This window comes from Anabas testudineus, chromosome 23 (assembly GCF_900324465.2).
Source record: "Anabas testudineus chromosome 23, fAnaTes1.2, whole genome shotgun sequence".
NCBI lineage: Eukaryota > Metazoa > Chordata > Actinopteri > Anabantiformes > Anabantidae > Anabas > Anabas testudineus.
This window is the reverse complement of record NC_046631.1, coordinates 10,617,605-10,638,667: the sequence shown is the minus strand read 5'-3', so window position 1 is coordinate 10,638,667 and position 21,063 is coordinate 10,617,605. Positions and strand designations below refer to the sequence as shown.

At 41.1% G+C, this 21,063-nt stretch overlaps 2 protein-coding genes across 6 annotated transcripts in view; both read left to right on the top strand.

Moving 5' to 3' along the window:
• The window catches only part of magi2a (membrane associated guanylate kinase, WW and PDZ domain containing 2a), a 156,143-nt gene extending 152,017 nt beyond the window's left edge, over positions 1 to 4,126 (top strand). For all 4 annotated transcript variants that reach the window (XM_026362489.1, XM_026362488.1, XM_026362487.1 and 1 more), the window contains one exon: positions 180 to 4,126. In XM_026362489.1, coding sequence (XP_026218274.1) covers positions 180 to 904 — 725 coding nt within the window. In that variant the 3' untranslated portion in view covers positions 905 to 4,126. The remainder of the gene's footprint in view (positions 1 to 179) is intronic.
• A 4,280-nt stretch (positions 4,127 to 8,406) lies between these two features.
• Positions 8,407 to 21,063, top strand: part of si:dkey-97m3.1 (fatty acyl-CoA reductase) — a 33,462-nt gene continuing 20,805 nt past the window's right edge. The window contains exons 1-2 of one of the 2 annotated variants that reach the window (XM_026362440.1): positions 8,407 to 8,614; positions 20,548 to 20,832. In XM_026362440.1, coding sequence (XP_026218225.1) covers positions 8,606 to 8,614; positions 20,548 to 20,832 — 294 coding nt within the window. In that variant the 5' untranslated portion in view covers positions 8,407 to 8,605. Of the gene's footprint in view, positions 8,615 to 10,336; positions 10,467 to 20,547; positions 20,833 to 21,063 lie in introns of those variants that run through there. The other variant, XM_026362441.1, reaches the window with a different exon arrangement.

The window sequence follows — 21,063 nt, the reverse complement described above, 5'->3', positions numbered from 1 at the left end:
AAGCAGGTTGTAGTGCTGATATTTACTTTAGTGCTTTTAGCTTGTAGAATAGGAATGATTGCTGTGATTATTTTGGTTTTGATTTAGTGTTTAGTGGTTGTGCAGTGGCATGCATGCAAGCTCAGTGTGAGTGAGGTTGTGTGGTTTTCATGGTAATGACTTGTGTATGCGTGTTCCAGACAATGCCACCCCATGGGATGCTCGTCCTTCAGCCTCCCCAAGCCTGTCGGAAGTAGCCCCTGCCATCGACAGCCTTTCCATGTCATCGCCTTCATCTCATCTGGCCCCGGCCCCCGACCCACCTCACCTGCCAGATCTGGATGTCCCTCGAGACCCGGTGGCACGAGACAGCAGGACAGAGCGTTCAAAGAGCCCTCAGAAGGCTGAGCTGCTAAACCCAGATCTGATCAGCCAGGGGAGGAGACTGGCCTCAACCGGCGGCAGCACCAGAGCTAAGAAAGAGGGTGGCAGGTCCACCCATAAGGGGCACAGGGTGCAGCCCACTCCTGAGGGGGAAGGGGGCAAAGAGGGTCACAGCGGGGACCCCAAACATTCCAGGAGCACCAGAGGGAGGTCCAAGGAGAGAAATACTGGGGACAACAGAGAATTCACCGACTCTCCCAGCAGCTCCAAGCTCCCACACACAAATGGAAGCAGGGAAGAGGTGGAGTGTTACAGCAACGTGCAGCAGCAGCAGCAGGTGCAGCTGGAGCAGAGCAAGCCGAGGCCCAGGGAAGTAGACCGGAGCCTGGGAGAGAGCCGACCCAGCCTGCCCATCAAGACCACCAGCAGTGGCAGCGCAGCAGGGAGGAAGGCCACGGTCTCTCCTGGGCCTTGGAAGATCCCTGGATCAGACAAGCTGCCCAGCACACTGCGCACAGGCACAACCACGCTGAGCAGATAACACCACAGCTCCAGCAGCATACAGGGGCCACACTCGTCTGAACGACACCACACTATCTGTATGAAGCTACCACCTTCCTGTGCTCCTTTAACCCCCTCGATCCCGTTCTCCCATGAACCACAGAGTCAAAACCATAGGGGGGGCAGGGTGATCTGGACCACATGTGTTTAGAGTTTTATTTATGATACTGTACTCTAAATTATTTTGAGAAATATTTTACACCCACCACCTTAAGAACTGGAAGATCATCCACTTTTTTGAATAAATGGAAGAGCAAGTAGAATGTGTGTGTGTAATGTGGCAGGGCGTCGTTTCGGGGGGTTCAGACTTGAAGAAGAACTTTATTTTTCAGTCCCCCCCCCCAGCAGAACATGGTTGCCATTGGATTGAATTTTTTATAAAACTACACAATGGAGTCTATTTTATGAAATGGAATATTGAAAAGGTTTGCCTGTTTTTGACGAGAGCGAATGGAAAGAGTGACAGCAGAGATGAAATCTACTCCACAACAGAACTTTGCCTTAACGGAGACTGTATGGGCCTCAACCTGTCTTGAATAATCTATCAGATGATTATAGACATAGATATATTATAATGAATATGAATATGTGGGATCATTTTGTAAATAAGATCATTTTTAAGTGAACAGAATCTTATAGTTGAGCTGGTGGAAATTCTAGTCCATGGTTAGACGAGCAAAGCGGCGCGGCATGGACCAGAACTTTCAGCACACCAACTTCTCTCCCCTCTTCTCCCATTCAGCCCAGTGATAGCAGTTTGGGGTCTCCACAGGCCTGCCGCGGTTGACTGCATGGTCCGTTTGCGCTCAAATCATCCCAGGCTCAGCAGGGGCGTCGTTTCCATCCATTTCTCTCATTTCTGTGCTTAACAAACGAAGCAATGTGCGATAGGAGTTTCCAGCTGGATGCTGAGAGAAAGAGCTCACATGATGCCAACCAAGGGGCAGAGTGCCTTAGACTGACAGAGAGGTTGGCTTGTAAGTCAAAGGTTCAAATCAGAAACACTTTAGAGAGTTTAAAACAGGCTGCTATACAACACCAACTTTACAGATATAAATAATAGACTGTATTTTTTTCAGATACGAGTGTGATATGGTGAAATATATAATTGATCTCCAAGCTCATGTATGGAAATTAGTCCATTAACAGAGGTTGTGACAGTCATTATTTCTGCAAGCAGTTCATTTTGGGTCATGATACTTTTCATTACCGATTTCTTAATGAGGTCTGGCATTAGTCATTTCCATAAAGAATTGCTTGTACCACATGTTGTTATGAAGGAGTCACCACAGGGTTGAGCTTTGCACCCAATCCAAACTGAATTAGTAAAACGTGATATTGGTGTCAGGAAGTCAGTTACACTTGTCAAAGCTCACTCACCCAACCGTCTGTACCCTTGATTTGAAATAGAAGCATTTCGAGAGGAGGTTGCACCCGTCACGTCCACTGTCAGCTGCTGAATTTGATTTGTTTTACTGTAGGTGATTCTGTGTACACTGTGTGATGTTAAGAAGTCCATCTCCATAATGAATCCCCCTGTAGGTTTTAGGGGAGTCGACATCAGATACCTGTCAGAGAATATGTCAGATGTTGAAGGCTAAGTTTGAACATTTTTATACAATAACCAGACGTGTGACCGTTCACTATGTCCTGTTTATTTAGTTATGCCTGTCAAGCTTTACATTCTTGCACAGCACGTTTGCAGTTTTACCGTTATCACTACTTCAGTATCAGGTCTTTAATTTCGGACCGTGGTGAATGCAAACTGTTGCTAGCAAATTTTTATCAGCTATGGCTACGTTAATGAATGAAATAAAATGTAGTTTCTTCTTGTAATATTGGAAAATGCGTCTTACATATGCACTTGATTTCTACATGTCATTCTTACTGGATTGCAGTGTAGAGAAAATAAGTTTTAATTTTAAAAGAACGGTAATAAAAATGTAAGATCAGACTCTTATTTCATTCTAACATAACCTTTTCGGCTGCCTGCTTACATACGTGTTTATAATTTAACAGTATGTTTCACATTTAATTTAGCCAGAGAAACGTTTGATGATGTTGATAAACGGGATTCTGTCTAACGTTGGCTGGAGTTGCAGGAAAAATCCAATAAACATCAGGACAGAGCTGCTAACGAAACCCTGCTACTCTTAGGTATTAAACTACTTAGCCAGCTCACATTAGAGCACTCCTAATACCAAGTATTAATGTTACTACTGCCCCATGAACATCGCCTTGGTGTGGAAAAATTCAAAGCTTGACAGGCCTACTGTGTTTAGTTATGTTAGCAAACTGTTCATTTTAAGGCAGCACATCTTTCCTAGTATCTGTATCTTTTAAACGTATGAGTGCTAATTTCTTTTCCTCCAAATGAGCCAACATTTAACAAAACGAAATGGTAGAATACTGGAACAAAAGCATCTTATCCCTCCTCTGCTGGGAGAAGTACAAACAGTGTTTAATGAATAAAAGAGCAAAGGGAGACAAGTCATTACATTTGCCATTGTAATTTAAAATTACACAATGAATAATATGACTGACTTTAAAGCACAATCTCATACAGAGGGTTTGGAATAAGAATTGTGTCAGAGAGCCCGGCACAAACAACTTAGCCCTTCAATCTCTTGTAAATGGTGTCCAGGTTTGACATCACAGAACTAAATTTTAAATTTGTCAAGACTAAAGGTAGCAAATGTTGCCTGTATACAGTATCATCACGCCCATTTTACTGGACTGCTCCTTTAATTTTGTGACTTCTGTTTGAGGCAGAAACAAAAATATGTGCATAATTTTTTGCTCAGCCTTTGCACAATCACTGCTTTCCACATCTGAGCTGTTTGCATTGAGCCAAATTGTAAGTAGTTTTCTATGGAAAGCAAAAAGAACAAAAAAAAAAAACAAACAAAAACATCTAGTGATGCATTTGCAAAGTGTGTATTGAAATGACAGACACACACACAAACCCCAACACCCAAGCAGCTCAGTATCACTGTGTAGTGTTTATAGCAGTGTGTAGACCCTGAACAAATATCTCTATAAATATGACTTATTGTACTATTGATGGTCACAAAGACTGTAAGTGCAGCAACTATTTTTATGAAATGCAACAATATGGATATATTAACTTTTGCAAAAATCTTGTTTACCTGTATGATATTCTGAAACGCTGTCAAAATAAAATCTTGACACATCAAAGATTCATTTAGCATGTTCTTCTGTGTGATTTTTTTCCATTTAATCATAAAGAATGTCTAGATGAATAATTGAACTTGATAAATGGTTGATTTAAGGACATATGAGGCCATATAATGTATGTTAGTTTACTCTTCTCTAATAATTATAATGAGCTTACAGGTGTTGGGTGGCAGTAGCTCAGGGGGTAGAGCAGTAGCCTGCGAACCCCAGCGTGAGGTGTTTGATCCCTTGTTCCTCCTGAGGTGTCCTTTGACAAGATGCTGAAACCCTGTAGTAGTGCCTGCTAGCTGTCCAACTGTATTTCCTCAAGGGGATCAATAAAGTATACATTATTAAATATCAAGGTCACTGCTTTTTCCTATTTGAAATAATCTGAACATGAGTAAACTAGCAACCCTTAATTTGCTTGTTAGTAGTAGTTGGCAGTGGCTCAGGTGGTGGAGCAGTTGCCTATGAACCCCAGGTTGAGTGGTTCAGTTCCCAGTTCCCCAAGGGAATCAATGGAGTATATATAAATATTATGTTAATGAGTGTGCTTTAATAATGTCAATAAACTGATATGTTATTGTGGGCTGGCAGTAGCTCAGGGGGTAAAGCTTTTCCTATGAACACCAGGGTGAGTGGTTCAATTCCCAGTTTGTTCTACATCATTATTATGTAAATGAGTGCACTTTAGAGGTTCTATAAAATAAAATAAAATATTTAATCACTAAATAATAATAAATGCATACAATCAACACTTCACTCACAACCTGTAGATATGTATTTATAAGATATGGACGTGATTGTCCACCTGGGCCCAGTTGAACTGACTGAAGCATCTTCATTAAAATGTGCAGTGCTGTAATGTTTACATTTGACCACACGGTGGTGTGGGATAAATGAGATATATTCTGCAGGTAATAGTACCTGTAAAGAGCATTTGGCTGATGATTTTTATTTTTTTAAATGGATACTGAATTTAAAAATACACAATATAATTGCTAATAATTTCCTGACAACCTTCTGCAGGCCCAGAAGAGCATCCATTGGCCTCACCTTGTGTGCAGGTTCTGCATGTCTGCACTAGAGGTCAGTGTAGACCAGGCAGACATTTTTATGCCACTTGATTTCATAATTGTTAAACTTACATAAAGTTATTAGTCAGATATTTCCTCTTAAATCTGATATTAGGATTTTACAAGGTTTTGTCATCCTAAAGCTTCATAAACTACAGAATATGGTTGTTTTTTTTTTAAAGATTATTTTAGCCCTTATGTTGAATCTTAACCGAGACACATTCTTTGACCAGCAAAACAATGCAGGGCTCTCTCTCCATCCCACTCACTCACACGCCCTCACCTACTTCCTCCTGTTGATATTGTGGTTTTCACACATGCACTACATCCTGTTTAAACACACCAAAAACATGAAGTATACATCGCAATTAAGATTTTCATTGATTTAAGTTTGGATTTTACATTTTAGCACACGTTACATTCGATTTAACATTCTCAGTGTGCTGTGAAATATTTTTTTATATGCTTTGGTACCAACCTCTGTATACACCCATTAAATCCACTTGTGCATGCAGAGATCTGTGCATCATGCAGACAGGAAGGAAACACAGGGTGAGAGATGAACTACCGCAGGAGCAGGACAACGATCTCTCCTGCAGCTGTAGCACTGTGTGGAGCTGCCTGCAGCCAGCTGGAAGCTGCTGACTGGTGCCTGTATTCTCCACAGGATCGAATCAATACAGCAGTGTACTCATGTCTCCACTGGGATAATGACAGGCTTTAACAGGCAGCTCTGCTCTTTTTAAAGAGACACCAAGGACATTATAGTTTACGCATTTATATTAAATGGCACTCAAAAGCATCATTTACATTTTATTGACTTGTGTAATATTCCACAGCAGCACTGATGAATAAGGTGTTATATATAGTCGAGTTATAGTTATGAGAACGCAATTCCTTTATCTGAGGTGAGTCAGGAAATGTGTTGCTGCATAAAAGCAGATTCCCTCTTATCTCACTATCACCTCACTTCATGTGTTTGATGCTTCATGTGGGAAGCCAGACAAGCTGTGCAGATTTACAAAACAGGAAAGGTCGGCTTCTTCCTCATTTAGCTGCCAGATTGTCTGAGAGTTGCAGGATAAAACAATAATCAACACGATTTGAAGCAACACATGCTTCGCAGCTCATGCTTAATAATCATTAAAGTCACAACAATACGTTTATGGCAACAATGCAAAATATTTTCATCCTGACTTTCTGAATCATGGTGGAGAGAAAACATACATTTAGGCTACGTCAAATAATATGTTGTGCAACAAGGATTACCTGCCAAAGAGGCTGATGTTGTCCTATTGCTGTGTGGCTTCTAATAAAAAAAGAGATTGTCCTGTTACAACACACTTACCAATAGCAGATCATGTCAGCGTGTGTGCGGGCCACTTTGAGGTTTGTGGGTCAAATCCCAGTTTGCAGCCTGCTCTTTGTGCTTCGCTTTTTGACGTCCATTCCCTTTAAATTATGAGGACCAAGGCAACTAAGTTACTATTGCACAGATGTAGTAGGCAGTAGCTCAGGGGGTAGAACTGTCGCCTATGAAGCCTAGGGTCAGTGGTTCGATGCCTGGTTCCTCCTTGCTACTTGAAACCTTGTAGTAGCACTGATTCAGTTGTCCAACCTAATTATTATACATTATTATTATGTTAATGAGTACGCTTTAGAGGTGCTGACTGTCACTGTTTTCAGTCTGTATGCTAAATATTTAATCACTAAATAATAATAAATACATACAATTAACACTTCACTCACAACCTGTATATATGTATGTATAATATGTAAGATATGGACGTGATCGTCCACCTGGGCCCAGTTGAACTAACTGAAGCATCTTCATTAGCCACTAGGCTACTATTCCACAGATGCATGCCCATCATATCACGTGTTCATACATTCACAGCTGAATGGAGATTTGTATTGTGGATTTCTAGTACATCTGTCAAAAATAAATAAATAAATAAATAAATAAACGGCTGTGCCTTCCAGCTAAGTTTTAACGGTTACCATGATTAACACTGTAATATGTGAAATAATGGCATCATCTGGCGTTTTAAGTGTTCTCCATGCAACATGCTGTTGCTAAGTGTAATAACTGATATGGTGATATTTGACGCCTGGCACTTGATCATTTTAATGACACTTAAGTGTTTTGTAACCATGGAAACAAATTATCTGCCTTGCATGATTTTGTGTCAGAGTGTCAGAAGTATGAGGACCTGTCCTGACATGAGATTTAATCTGCATTATGAACCTCTGTTCTCAGTTGTATCACAATAGAAAAACAATTAAACTATAAACTATACAGGGGCAACAGCAGCTCCATTGGGGCAGTAGCTCAGGGGGTAAATCAGTTGCCTATAAACCCCAGGGTGAGTGGCTCAATTCCCTGTTGCGTATATTTTAAAGCACAATATAAAAACAGTGTTAGCCCCTGAGAGTAAATCTAAGGTAGGTTATGTTTGTTTTGCTCTCTGATTAAATTAAAAACTACAAGACAGTGATTAAAGCCTTAATCCTGCTACAATAAGAATCACTTGATTTGCATCTTAGTAGTAGGCAGTAGCTCAGATGGTAGAGCAGTTGCTTATGAATCCCAGGGTGAGTGGTTCAATTCCTGGCTAATTGCTGGGGTGTCCTCTTATAAGACACTGAAACCTATAGTAGCGCTGACTCAGTCAAACTGAATTTCCCCAAGGGGATCAATAAAGTATACGTTATTATTATTATATACAGCTGCAGCTGGCATGAAAAAGACATGATTAAGTAGGAACAGCTATCAAAACTTACTTTTTCTTTAATTAAATGTGTAAAATTTACTATTTCTATCACAATAAAATGTAATAACATGAAAGAGGTACAGGGTCCAACTGAGCATGTGCAGAATTAGGACTAGATCTGGATTCTGATTGGTTTAAATTTAAGCAACTAACAACTAAGCGTTAGAAAATAGTCCCTCTTTATTATAATGTGAACTGTTCAAACGTTTTATTTAAAATTATATAAGGTGCCTTCAGCCGAATTAATTTTTTTAATAATGCCGGAAGAAATCCTACTTCTAAGGACAACAACTCTGAATATTTTACCAGGCAGCGTTAACTTCACGGATTTTTGAATGAACTTTGGCGTGGCGCTCGTCTGCCCACGACAGAACGGCGTGTACCGGCGGGACCAGGGGCGGGCCTACAGGCGGGGGGACACGCCCTGCCCGCTCCGGACCTCATATTGGTGAGGCGGTGTGTCCAGCTGCTGTAGTCTGCAGACAGACAGCACCCAGCAGGGTAGACCCGGGCTGTCTTCACGGTGGAAGTCGGCTCTCCTAGCAGCCAGAACCCAGAGGCGGCCGGTGGGAGGAGGCAGAGACTCCGCAGCTGCCGCACCATACATCCTCTTTGACAGACGCGAGAGGAGAGCGCCACCCGCACCAAGCAATGTCCACGGTAGGAGGCGTTTTATTTAATTTGTATTAATTGTATTTTGTGTATCAGCGTTTAAACACATATTTTAAGACGGGGGTTCTGTCGTGGTGCTCCGCCACCGGAGCATCTCTCATTGGTTTTGTCGGCTGTGTGGTCAACACGCCGGGGGTAAAACGCTAGCAAGGACCGCCTGTGTGTCACATTTGTTCCGTTTCGGGTTTTTGTACGTGGGTTTTTGATTTGTTTGGGTGTCGAGTAAGAGGAGGGTATGTAGTTAGCACGAAGATGTGGCCGCCTCCGACCGCAGGGCGGTGGGTAGCGGGGCTGTCAGAGCCGCAGTCGGCGTGGAGCAGCCGTTAACGGCGGCTACACGGAAGTAGTGTCCGCAACCCTTCGGAAGAAAAGCATGACATAAAATGGGAGTTTTACCAAATCACATATAAAGACATAAAAACTGAAGTAAAATCCAGCATTGCATGCATTTGATCAGGATTTCCGCCTAAAGGGTAATCACGCCTGAGCCGAGTTTTAAATTGCGTAATTGGCCCCACCTGGGGCAATAAGGGTAATTGGCAGAGTAGAGAAGTTGAACCATGATAACTGGACTTTTCTTCCAGATAATGAGGTGTGTGGAGCGGTTTACCAAGTTTGATTTCACGAGCAGTGAATTAATTTGCTTCCTACCTCTGAAGTGGGGGAAAAAGTGCTGCGTTTCTATTTAACATTGCTGAATGTTAGTAGTCTTTGCCTTTGCCTATAGGTTGATTAATTAACATGCACACTTGATAACTATATTTTTTGGTGTTTTGTAGATTAGTTATTTTGAGAAACCCAGCAGCAGACCAAATGTTCTCTTCCCTTACGTTTTATTTTGAAAAGTAGAACCGGATGTAACGTTAGAAACCTGCTGTCTTGACTCAACCGAGTGAATGAACGGATTTAAAAAATGTAGGAATTGTATTATTTACTAAAGATGGCAGCGATAAATGACAGTGTATATGTGAGGAAAGAGGCTGTCATAAAGGGGAAAGCTGGAAACGAGCGACCTGTCGTTGTTCTGTGCGCACTTGGTCTGCCATGTGGAGGAGATCCGTCTGATTCACCCCCTGGTTGATGTGGTCTTGCTCAGAGGTTTGACTGAGGTGACTGAAAGTCCAGCTGACTCTCCTCCTGGTCACGAATGTGCAACTGGGCGGCAGCTTGTGAATGCACATGAGACTGTAAACCTCAAGTTGAATAGCAGTCTCCATAGATCACACCTCTAGGAAAATTTGATGTTGGTTCAGGTTCACACCATTGGACGAGTAAAGCTGCAACAGTTGGTCATAAAAATGGCAAGTATTGTGTATATAATCTTCCTCTCTTGATTTATCTTTTAATGCAAAATGCCACAGGTACATTGTTTGGACTTATGGTGGAAACAAACTCCTTGCAGGCCCAGATGCAAAGGACATTGTCATGTCCTTCAACTTAAGGGTGCATATAGAATTAAAAATCTATTAGAAAACAATTTTTTAAGTTGTTTAAAGTGTACCACTCTAGATTGATCTATTTTTGACACAAATATAAGTCACATACATAAAACTAGTCACTGTTGGGTATTTCGTCAGATTTGACAGTTTACATGATGAAAGTGTGGATTAGTTATGAAACTATTCCCATTCAAAGTTTGAGCAACTGCCTGGCTAACGTCTCTACAGTTGTGCAAAGTCAATGCGCAGACTGTGCATCCCCCCCTCGAAACAAAGATATCATCACTGAACCAGCTATAAGGAGCAAAATGAGTAGTTTCTGTGCTAATTCTAAATTGGACCACAAAAGGAGTTCTAATTATCACGCAGTGACCTATATTTTGTTCTCAGATAAGTGTTAGGTAAGTGTCCACACATCTTAGTGAATGTGTGCTCATTCTTATTTATAGCTACTCTAAGTATGATCAACTGCTGCCTGAAAACATTTTATCCCTTCATTGTTTAAAATAGTGTCTGTGTGTGTGTGTAAGGCAAATATGTTCCAAGTTATTGTAGGTTGACATTAATTTAATAACAAAGAACTGTAGGAGGACCTCTAGTAACTTGCCTTTTTTACATGCGTGCAGCTTTACATACTATTTTCCTTTTTATTGTCACACCTTTTTTTTTTCTTTTCTTTCCATTCCTTTCTTTCTGTCTCCTGTTGCACCTCTTTATAAATCTTTAAATGCCAGCTAGATGAGTTTCTGCATTTTCCCAGCTCAGGGTAGTAGTGGTAGTAGCAGCAGCAGCATGGTACAGTGAGCGGTGGAGCAGCAAAGAAACTGTTTCTTCCCTGAAGCATTTGCATTGAAGAGCATTGCATTGTACTTTAACAAGGTAACTGGCCACTGCAAGGATGTAAATCTGTACTGCTGGTTTTGTTTGGGTGTGTGCGCACATGGGGAGAAACCCTAGTTGAACGGCTACCTCTGGATGCATTTTCAGAAAAATTAGCCTTACATTTTATGATTCAATCTTGTTGACTGGTTTAAGATGCAGTAGATCACATCTCTGGGCGTTGCAGCAAGTGCCGTGTTAAATCCTTAGATTGATTTGAATCCCCTCTTGGGAATGCTTTAGGCGTCCAACATACTTCACAGTGGGAAGCTAGCTGTTTTCTACATTAAAGGAAGGAAAGCTCCAAGTAGATGAAAATTAGTGTGTCCCCAAAGATCAGTTTAAGTGTGGAGAGGTATACTAAACATCTTGACCTTCAGTAGGTATGCACACGATCTTGGTCTAGTGTCTCTGCATGCTAACATGTTTTAAAGCCCTTCAGCTTCATTATGTCCACATTCATATTGCAGTGTGACGCTTTCACATAATTAAACACTTTATAAACAACATTAAATGTTTCGTGTTTGCACATTGTTGTGACATGTGGAGCTCTAGATTGCGCTTCTGTGATTGCATGTTTGTTTACTAAGTTGTCCTGCCAGAACTGCATTACAGCTAAATGGAATGAAAGCAGACACAATGTACTGAACAAGAACACACGTCTAAGATTTTTTTCTTTAAAGGATATTTGGTAAAGGGTGTCCTTCAAATGCCCAGTGCACGTTTATTGACAAACTTGACTATCGCAGGCAAGATTAGTTTACATGCTGATTCTAGATTGTCTGAGTTTGTATGCTAAATAAATTGGATTAAGGGAGTTGAAATTCTTGAGTTGAAGCTCCAGACCCACCTAAGCAGTTAGAATATTAAAAGTATTGGGATAAGTATATACTTGTTAGGATGAGTTTCTCAGCTCCATTAATCTATTGTTGTTGCTTCTCCAGAAACATGATACTGCAGGTAGTGCAACACAAAGATTACACACTTCTTAGAATACATGCAATTCAGCACACCGGTAAATCCAGTCTATATCCTCATTGCTATAATTTGTGTCCTGTATGTGCATTGACTAGAAGTGATCGTGGTGGGGGAGGGGGGCAAACCAAATGACCTGTATTCTCCAAAACAACTATTTACATAGTTTTAGGAGCTGTGCAAAAAGTAGAGCTCATAGAGCTTAACGTTTACTACCTTTATTTGCTATTGAAAGGATAATGGGATTAAAAAAAAACATTGGATGGTTATGAATCAAAGTTTTAACTCACGGTCACATTGTTGTTTCGTTTTACCTTGATACAGGTATGCAGAGTCAAAGAAGGTTTGTTACCCAACAGGAAATGTTTGTTAGGAGCTGAAGGTTGTGGTAATGGTTTTTATCTTGCAATCAGACATGTTGTATGTAGAACGGGAGGGCAGGAAACAATTATGGGCATTTTCTTTAAAAACTTTTTTTAGACCTCAAAATTGACAATAGTCAGAGTAATTAATCGCAGCCCTAATGACAAGGGAACTGCCATTAGTTGTCATTGTCTAACACTTTTATATCCTGTTAGTTTTAAAGTTAAAATTTTAAATAAAGAAGCTATTTCTTAAGAATTATTTTGAGTTGGTGTCCAATAGATGTAATTTGGATGGATGTTTCTGTTAAAGAGTTTGTTGTAAAAATCTGTCTGATACAAAGAATCTTTATTTTTAAGTCTTCCTAGCGCTGCAGGAAAGGAGTGGCTCAGACCTTTTGTTTACTTAAACAAGTGTTCACAAGACAAAGTTTTGTGCGCTTACTAACTGGGCAAACAGGTCTACGGATTCTGGTGAATAAACATGGCTGCTGTAATCGTGAAGTTTCTCATCCAATGCTCTTCATGTAATGTATATCCAATCAGTATGTGTTTTTTAAAGAAGCAGCAGGATCATACCTCTAGGGCAGGTTTTTAGAGAGGGACTTGTCTGGGAACTTATGTCTGGCATGGTGGCATAACCTGGTTATGTGACCATTTGGATGAATGCCTAGTCCTTTAATGCATAGACAGTGTGGCCTACAGCCAAAGCTAAGCATAGAGTCCTCTTACACTTTACAGTATTTTCTTTCCTTGAGGCCTTGAGCATGAATATCTGGGCATTTCCTCTCCTTTGCTGATTAGTTGAATGAAACGAGAGCTCGGCAGCTTATTGCCACTGTATCCTCCACAAGCAACCTAGGGCTTCATGGTATTGACTGGGTATAGAGGAGATAAAGGCAGGCACTCCCTGTGCTGCTTTGAAGTGAAGCATGAAGCACGTGAAGAATTCAGACGCATCAAAGACTACACGGCCCTGTTTATCTAGTATTAAAGCACTTTAACAAGTTGTCTGCCTGGCCTATTGTTGGGTTTTCCACGTGATTGTTATGGTATTGAATTTCAATTGGTGTATTGACAGAAACCTAATGCACAAATTTGATGAGCAGCTGGTGCTAGTTCGAGCATCAATGCAGAGGTCCGTATGTCTTGCAGAAGCCCACTCAGGTTAGCTGGGTGGATGGTGGTGTATGTTATGTCTCCACTATAGCCCTTACTACATTATTTGGTCACCTGTGTATCTGACAGATTAGCTAAACTAATTTAAAAAGAATCTAACATGAAAATGTGACTTGCAGCACTAACTTAAAAGAAATATTGGACAGGAAAGTACACTACTAAGAGGATCCTCCCGACCACATCCTCACTCAATCCCAGGAAGAGAGCAGCCTTTCTTTTAATCTTACCTCGTCTTGTACCCAGCAGACGTCCTAAGCTGATTGCATCCCCTCTACCCTGAAACGGACTCCTGCATCAACAACTGTCTTTCTGGCCCAGATATGTCTTCCATTTACAGAAGTTGGCAAAAATGACGCTACTCAGTTTGCATGTTTTAAATGTGATTCATCTCTTCTAGAGAATCCCTCAACTCCAATGAGCAGTGTGACTTTTATATTTTTATTTTTTCTGGTCAGATTTGAGCATAAAAAGATTATGTTAGTGTTGAAATCCTGTTGCATTTACTGTATCCTAATCTGTCCACTAGAGTAAATCTGAAATAATCTGTGGCTGTTCATGCCTCCTGTGTTCAAAATTGTGTTCTGCTCAGCTCTAATCTGCATAATGAATGATGCAGTTCATCTATTGATGCCAGAGCTGCCCTATCATTAATTATATACCTAGCTGGCAGCAATACAAGATGAAGCTATCAAGTATATGTCTTAAGTACTACATAGCTCAATGTTGCGTGTGTATGTGTGTGCAACTGTATCTTTGCATTGGATCCCTGCTTAAGTCACTTGGTCACAGATACTGGTTTTGACGCAAGCTGGCTAAGTGTTCAAAAGCACAGGAAGGTAAGTCATTAACTACAAGGTGGTGTATAGTTAGATTATGTCATTGAAGCTTTAGTGATAAACAATGCATGTTTTTTAAATAGCAAACATGTACATGGAGCACTGAAGGCAGCATTAGGGAATAGTCTGCTGAGCCTCAGTGATCCTGATCTATGCTACTTTCCACATTAGGAAAATGAGCCTGCAGGATAAGTGACAGGGCAGCTGTGGGCTGTGCCCCAGTCTGTTTCAGTGATAAGGGGTTGAAACTGCCTCACCAATTAAGGCCTGTTCTGTCATCACTGCATGTCTACATATGTGAGCTTGTCAGGCTGCTGAAAGTGTGGACTTCTGAAACATGAGACACCACTGGGTTCTCTGCAGCTGGGCTTTGATTTTTGAAATGTGGACCTCCACGTGAAAGTACACAGTGGATGAAAATCTTTTTTAGACTTTCAGATGAATTTCTGAAACTAATCCAAGGCCTTGTCCCACAGCATTCTCATTTGCTGCCCCTTCCATAATAAATGCTTTCCAGGGAGACGTTCATTGAGATCTTTAACATTCACCCAAGTTTTCAAGAGCTCAAGGCAATGTCTTCAGATATTTTATGTCCATTAGTCCAGCTGTAAATCTTCATTTATAGAAGCTGGGCCCATTAAAAAGTTGTGCTTACTTACTTGAAAGAAGGTTAAAATGATGTCATTTGTCAGTTTTACTACATAGCAGAACTTGCAAGTCTGTTTATAAGAAAACAAGCTCATGACTGTTGACAGTTCAAGGAACATGTCCTATAGTCCTTGTGAAACTGTGTTTGTGATGTAACACTACCGTTTGTGTATTCAGAACGGTGTTGCACTAGAGATGTGGGATTCATGGTGACCACACAGTGCTGGTTCATGACCTCTTGCCCCTGCTGCAGTACTCGGAGTATAATTGCCAGCCTGGGTCTGAGCCAGACGTTAACCGACACCACAGTACTCAGAGGCTCTGTCACTCAGAGATGGCTGGTGTAATTACAGAATGCTTTGGCCATCATACATAATGGAGGCAATGCACTGACGCATGTGTATGCAAACACATACTGTATGTTCTCAAACACAAGCCCAATCTCCTGGGGCCTGATATCTGACAATGAGTAACACCTTATGTGGACGTTTGAAATTGGCTTATGGCTTAAAAAATTAAGGAGATACTGCTTAAATCCTTGAAGCCCTGGTTAATATAATTAATTCTAATTCGATTAGCCTTTAGCTGTCTCAAGGAAAATAAGTGGAAGAGAAGACCTGCTGGTTTTTGTGTAGTAATGCAATCTGGGATAAGGGCACTTGAAAGTGCTGTGCAATTACGTGGGCTTGTGTAAGTGGCAATGTCACAACCTCATATTGGAGTGGGGGAGTCGAGCTGGAGGTTCCTGGGGAAATATGTTTAAGTGAGTCATCATTGTGGAAGGACTTTGACTAACTCATGTTCAAGAGAGAATCCAGTTCCAGTCAAAGCAACCATAATTGGGCACAACAGGCTTTCTGAGTTTAGCATGTCTGGCTAACTCAGGTAGTCCCTACACCATTAACTGAGCATCCAGGCCAAAGAACATCATCAACTACATTAGCATTAGTATTTACAGGTTACATTACATGAAGCACCTTTTTGGAAGGACGGGTTTTAGCAGGCAGCCTTTTAGCAAGATGTTGAAATGTGAAGCCATGCATGTAAGTGCAAAAAATTAACAGTTGCCAGTTGCTTATGTCTGTTTGACATCAAGGTCTCCATATTTCCTAAGCCTCTGTAAATGTGGTGACAGATTAGCCACTGTGTATTAATGAACTTTGATTGTATCAGACACTACAGGGTGCAAGGTTTTGTTTTGTTTTTTTGTTTCCCCACCTAATCTTTGATTGTGTCCTCACCCGCCCCTAACCACTCCTGTCTAAATGGAGAAATGTACATCTGCTCATTTCATCTACTTGGGATTGTACAGAGACAAGAACCATGAAATGCTGAAACAGTCTATTGAGCACAACCAAAAGTAGAAACATTATCTTTCAGGAAGGAGCTTTTGTTTGCATACTTTAAGGTTTGATGCAGGTATGAAATTATCTTATTTGTCGTCACTGGACATGTTGACTGTTGTGAGTGGTGGTTTGCATTCTGTAATTCTTGGATCCTAGATGAGACTCTGAATTGTTGCACCTCATGAAACACTTCAGTCTCCTGGCTCGAGTTTACTAGTTGGACTTAGTCTTTTCAGAGGTCTCCATGTTGGCACTGGGATGTAAAAACGTCTGCCTGTGGTAGTCGACACTTTACTCAGCCTTTCAGGTTTTTTTTCTAACACTAGTGGCATTGCTATTTAGAGAAAGTGACGGCGTATTTTTTTCCCTTTTTGTGTTGGTTGGAACTGGCATTCAAGTTGACTAATGCTCCCTTAATTATTGGCTGCATTTTGCTCCATTTTTCCCACACTCCCTCCTCCCCTTCCACTTCTGTCAGCTTTTGTCCATTTATAATGGCCTTAGCCAGTATGCAGCTGTAGAGCTAGATTTTTTTTTGCCTGTCTCCAGCAGCACTCAGCTGACCTACTAATGGAGGGGTTGTGTGAGGAAAGGCTGGAGGCAGCAGAAGGACTGCAGAGCTGCGGCTTAAAACAACCGGCCTCTCAAACGACATGGACCTCCTGGGGAGAGAAGCTTTGAGGAAAAATACGGAAAAACCCTTGGTCCTGAAGAAAAGAATACATGAAATAAGGCCAGAGTGCAGCACGATTAGCTCTGGACAATGGCAAACCTCTGAAAAGGCTGTGTTTTTGCACCTCGAGCATTTCCTAACTTTATTTTTCAAATAACCCCGAGTGACCTTGGGCATGGTGCAGTGCTTTGTCAAGATTGCATCATAACTTGAGAAGCTGGTCCCTTAAGGTTTCAGTGCTCGTCCTTGCTGCCCGCTACTTTGACTTTTCCTTTCAAGTCATGACAGACTTTAAAAAGCATGCTCACTTATTCATCAGTGAGAAGACAAGGTTAATGGTGACGGACATCATCTAAACATTATTCTGCTTGTCCTTGACGGTGTGTAATAAAAAGCACAGTTACTTTCTAGATGACAATAACAGGAATAAAACAAGTTGACGGCCTCAAGAAGATCAGTGCATTTATTCATGCATGTCGGGCTACTGTGTTCTGAACGTTATCTCTTCTAAACCGTCTCACATCTTGAAAACAAACTCACCCCTATTTACTGTAACTCGTCATAGTTGCCATTTCTAAGAACCCGACCTCTGGTTTAGGAAAAACTGTTTGAAATGACCATATGCAATAATTAAGCCTCTATATATTATATCTTATGCCTCATTTTAAAAACTGTACTTTAGTCTCTAATCATTTAGAGTAAATCTTATTTAATACAGATAATTTGTTCTTTCATAAGTTGTTGTGTAACATATGTTGGATATGTTAATACTATTGTTTAGGAAAAATCCCAACCCATTTGTAGTCATTGTGATGGATGATTCACTGTGTTTTGGCATTCACAAATGACTAAGTGCTTAACTATGAAAATAACTGACATCATTATTTATGGCATACATAACCATAGGAAGATTCAGGTATAATCAGTCATAAGCACCAAAATTTGTGTCCAGCACTAGTAAACGCACCAGGATTTCAAAATGGAACTGTTACCATTGTAGCATATTGGCTTGTAGCCGGACTCATCAACCTATCTGACAAGCACAGGGAGGTTGGATGTGCATGTCCATTCCAACACTTTTCCAGCTGCAGGAACATTTCCATTGTCACCCATTAATCCGTAGTGACTTTCAGCCTCTCTGCCCTTGTCCTCATACCCACAGGGAATCTCTGTGAAGCACAGAGCTGGAATGTTGGGGGGCCTCAACCTTGACTTTGACCTCCTTTTTATTTTGGTGTCTCTGCATACGGAGTAGTAAATGTGGAGATATTACCTTATCTGTGATTTGTAGATGCGTTAAAATCGTTGTTGTAAATGTGGACTTTAATTCAACTTCAACTGAGGCTGAATTCAGGCTTTAATTTTTTTTGGCGTATTTATCTCTGCAAAACAGTGGAAGACTAAATCATGCGCACAGCCTCTTTCTGTGTTTAAGACAGGTGTAATTGAATGTTGCATGCACAGACGGCAGAATACTAGTAAATACAAGATTGTTTTGTTATCTGGGCCACATTTGGCTCAGGAGGATTTGGTTGCCGTCTCTGCCTTTGAGCACACATGCTGGAAATCTGCAGTCCAGGAGAGAGGATGAAAGAAGCAGAGGGGGGCAAAACGTCTTAACTTGTATACACATCAGCTCCACTGAATCACTGAAAATGCTGATCAAGCGTTAGTCTTGGCTAAATGTTGTGCTGTTGTTGCCAAATGCAAAATATTACAAGCAGCCATCCCATCAGCCTTATTTACAGGCTGCTTGGCAAGTAGTAGAGAGATCTAAATGTGCCACGATTGCTATCCCGCTTCTGTGATGGGTTGGAGAAAGGTGGAATATTCCAAGTAGAGGCAGGAAGCTGTCATGGAGCTTTAAGGGGCCTGTGATGTATTGGTGCATCACTGTCATGGTTGCACATAAATGAGCAGTAAGATTGGTAGCATGGTTGGCTTTTTGCCTACACATGCAACACAATGGTTTGATCAGAGACGCATAGCTGCAGCCAGCCTGAATCACAGGGAAAACACAGCGGAAGTCGTATGACAGACTAGATTGCTGGCAGTTATAGTCTAATTACTGTCTGAGGGCTGACAAAGTCCAAAAGCAGTCATCAAATAAAACCCACAGTGTAGTAATTTTCCCACCTCTGTAAGGCTAAACAGTGACTAGATTAGCTTTGTTGCTTCTAATAAAATCCCCACGTTACTCTTTACTACAAACCAAAGTTAGCTTTTTTCCTTTACTGCAAATGTAATCTTGACTTGGGCATCATCACTTTTGCAAACCAAACTCCATGGAGGTTGTTGCTTTGAGCACCACAAATGATTTACTGACTTAAATTTCATGTATTTCTATCTGCATAGCTAGATATTACAAGGGGGTTAGACATAGCAGCGACCATATGTTTTGTAATTTAGATGATTGGTTACAGATGCCCCAGATATAGACTCATTAAGCACTGCAGTCTTCATTAGAGAACAGAAATGAAATGTGCTCATCAAAAAGCCAACTGTTGCTTGTGCTTTTTAGTTCAGGTCTGTGATCAGTTCATGAACACTGGGAACAGCAGCAAGTCCAGGACCTAAGATAATTACTAGTGGCTGAGCCCTCTGAATGTTAGCAGCCAGGTCAGCTGGCTGTATTGTATTGAATTGGTCCAAATAGTCAGCCTATTGCACCGCATTTAGAGTAGTAGAACTAAGCATGGCTGGACTTCCCGAAACACATAAAATGAATGAATGATGTTAAGGCCAAGTCTAGGTCACTTTATCTTGAGTAAATGTGTCTTTGCAGGGCAAGGCGGGTGTGAGTCATACTTCATTTTGGCTGCATTTCAGTGGGTAAAGACTGTTGTGTAAATGTTGTGGCTTCCAACTAATGTTGGTTTAGGTCTGTTGCCATGTAAATCTCACCGTGCAAGGATAACCTTGAGTGAACACGACAAGCCTCAATCCAAGAAACTCCCCTCAAACAGAATAAAGACCTTGTGGAACAAAAGACTGTGGCAACAAACCACACACAGTGATAGCTGATGCCATACAATATCTCAAGCTAGGTCGACGTGTTCTTGTTTTAACTTTGAGAACAAAAAGAAGATAGGAGGAATATTTTTCATGTAGTTTTGTGATTGCACATTTGTACTGCTGTGGATTATGTTGTCTGATTGAGGAAGGCTAAGATACTAGAAGGTCAGAGTGTCCTCTTTTTTGTTTAAATGTTTGCTGTGATGTTAGTGATCAAGCTAAAATGTTTTATAGTGACTGTTTTTCTGAGCATAATTTGCTGCTTGCCTCATACAGTAATATATGTATATTGAGATCTTTAGCATGCTAGTAGCACATTTCTGCTCACACTCTTTTTACTTCCTACCACAGTCTATCAAACTGAAGGAATTAAAGGCTGTACATTCATGCATAACTTTGCTCTTTTGACATTACATTGGGATTCACACAGTTCAGATTAGCATTCTCCCTTCACCCTGCTGTATTAAACTCTCCATGTATTCACACACTAGAATCACAAGTACTTCCTGATACAGTATTTAATGCCTGTCTGCCTGTCCTCACATTCATATCCTCCCCTCCCTCTCCAGGAACTGTCTGAAAGCCAGGACCTTAACGGGTTAGAGCAGGCAACAGACGGAACAAGCAGACTGACAGACATCTGCAGTGGCACAGTGGGTAACAGCATGGCGTCCATTGCAGAATACTACGCTGGCAAGAGTGTGCTGATCACAGGAGCCACCGGCTTCATGGGAAAAGTGCTGGTGGAGAAGCTGCTGCGGTCTTGCCCTGAGGTCAAAGCCCTCTATATCCTGGTCAGACCCAAAGCTGGCCAGTCTATGCAGCAGAGAGTCTCGGACATGATGAAGTGCAAGGTAAGATGGCAATTCTAAAACCTAAACATTTTCTGTGGTTGATTTGATATTTTCACTGCATTCCAGTAAGAAGAGGCAACTATGCAACAGCAAAGTCCCTGCTTTTAGTACATTTTGCATTATACGAAAAAAATGGAAACAGAGCATGGTTGGCAAAAGTAGCCATAGTGCGCTGGAAGGAGAGAGAAGAATGAAACTGGAGGGTTTAGAACAGCCTCAAAGAAACAGGTG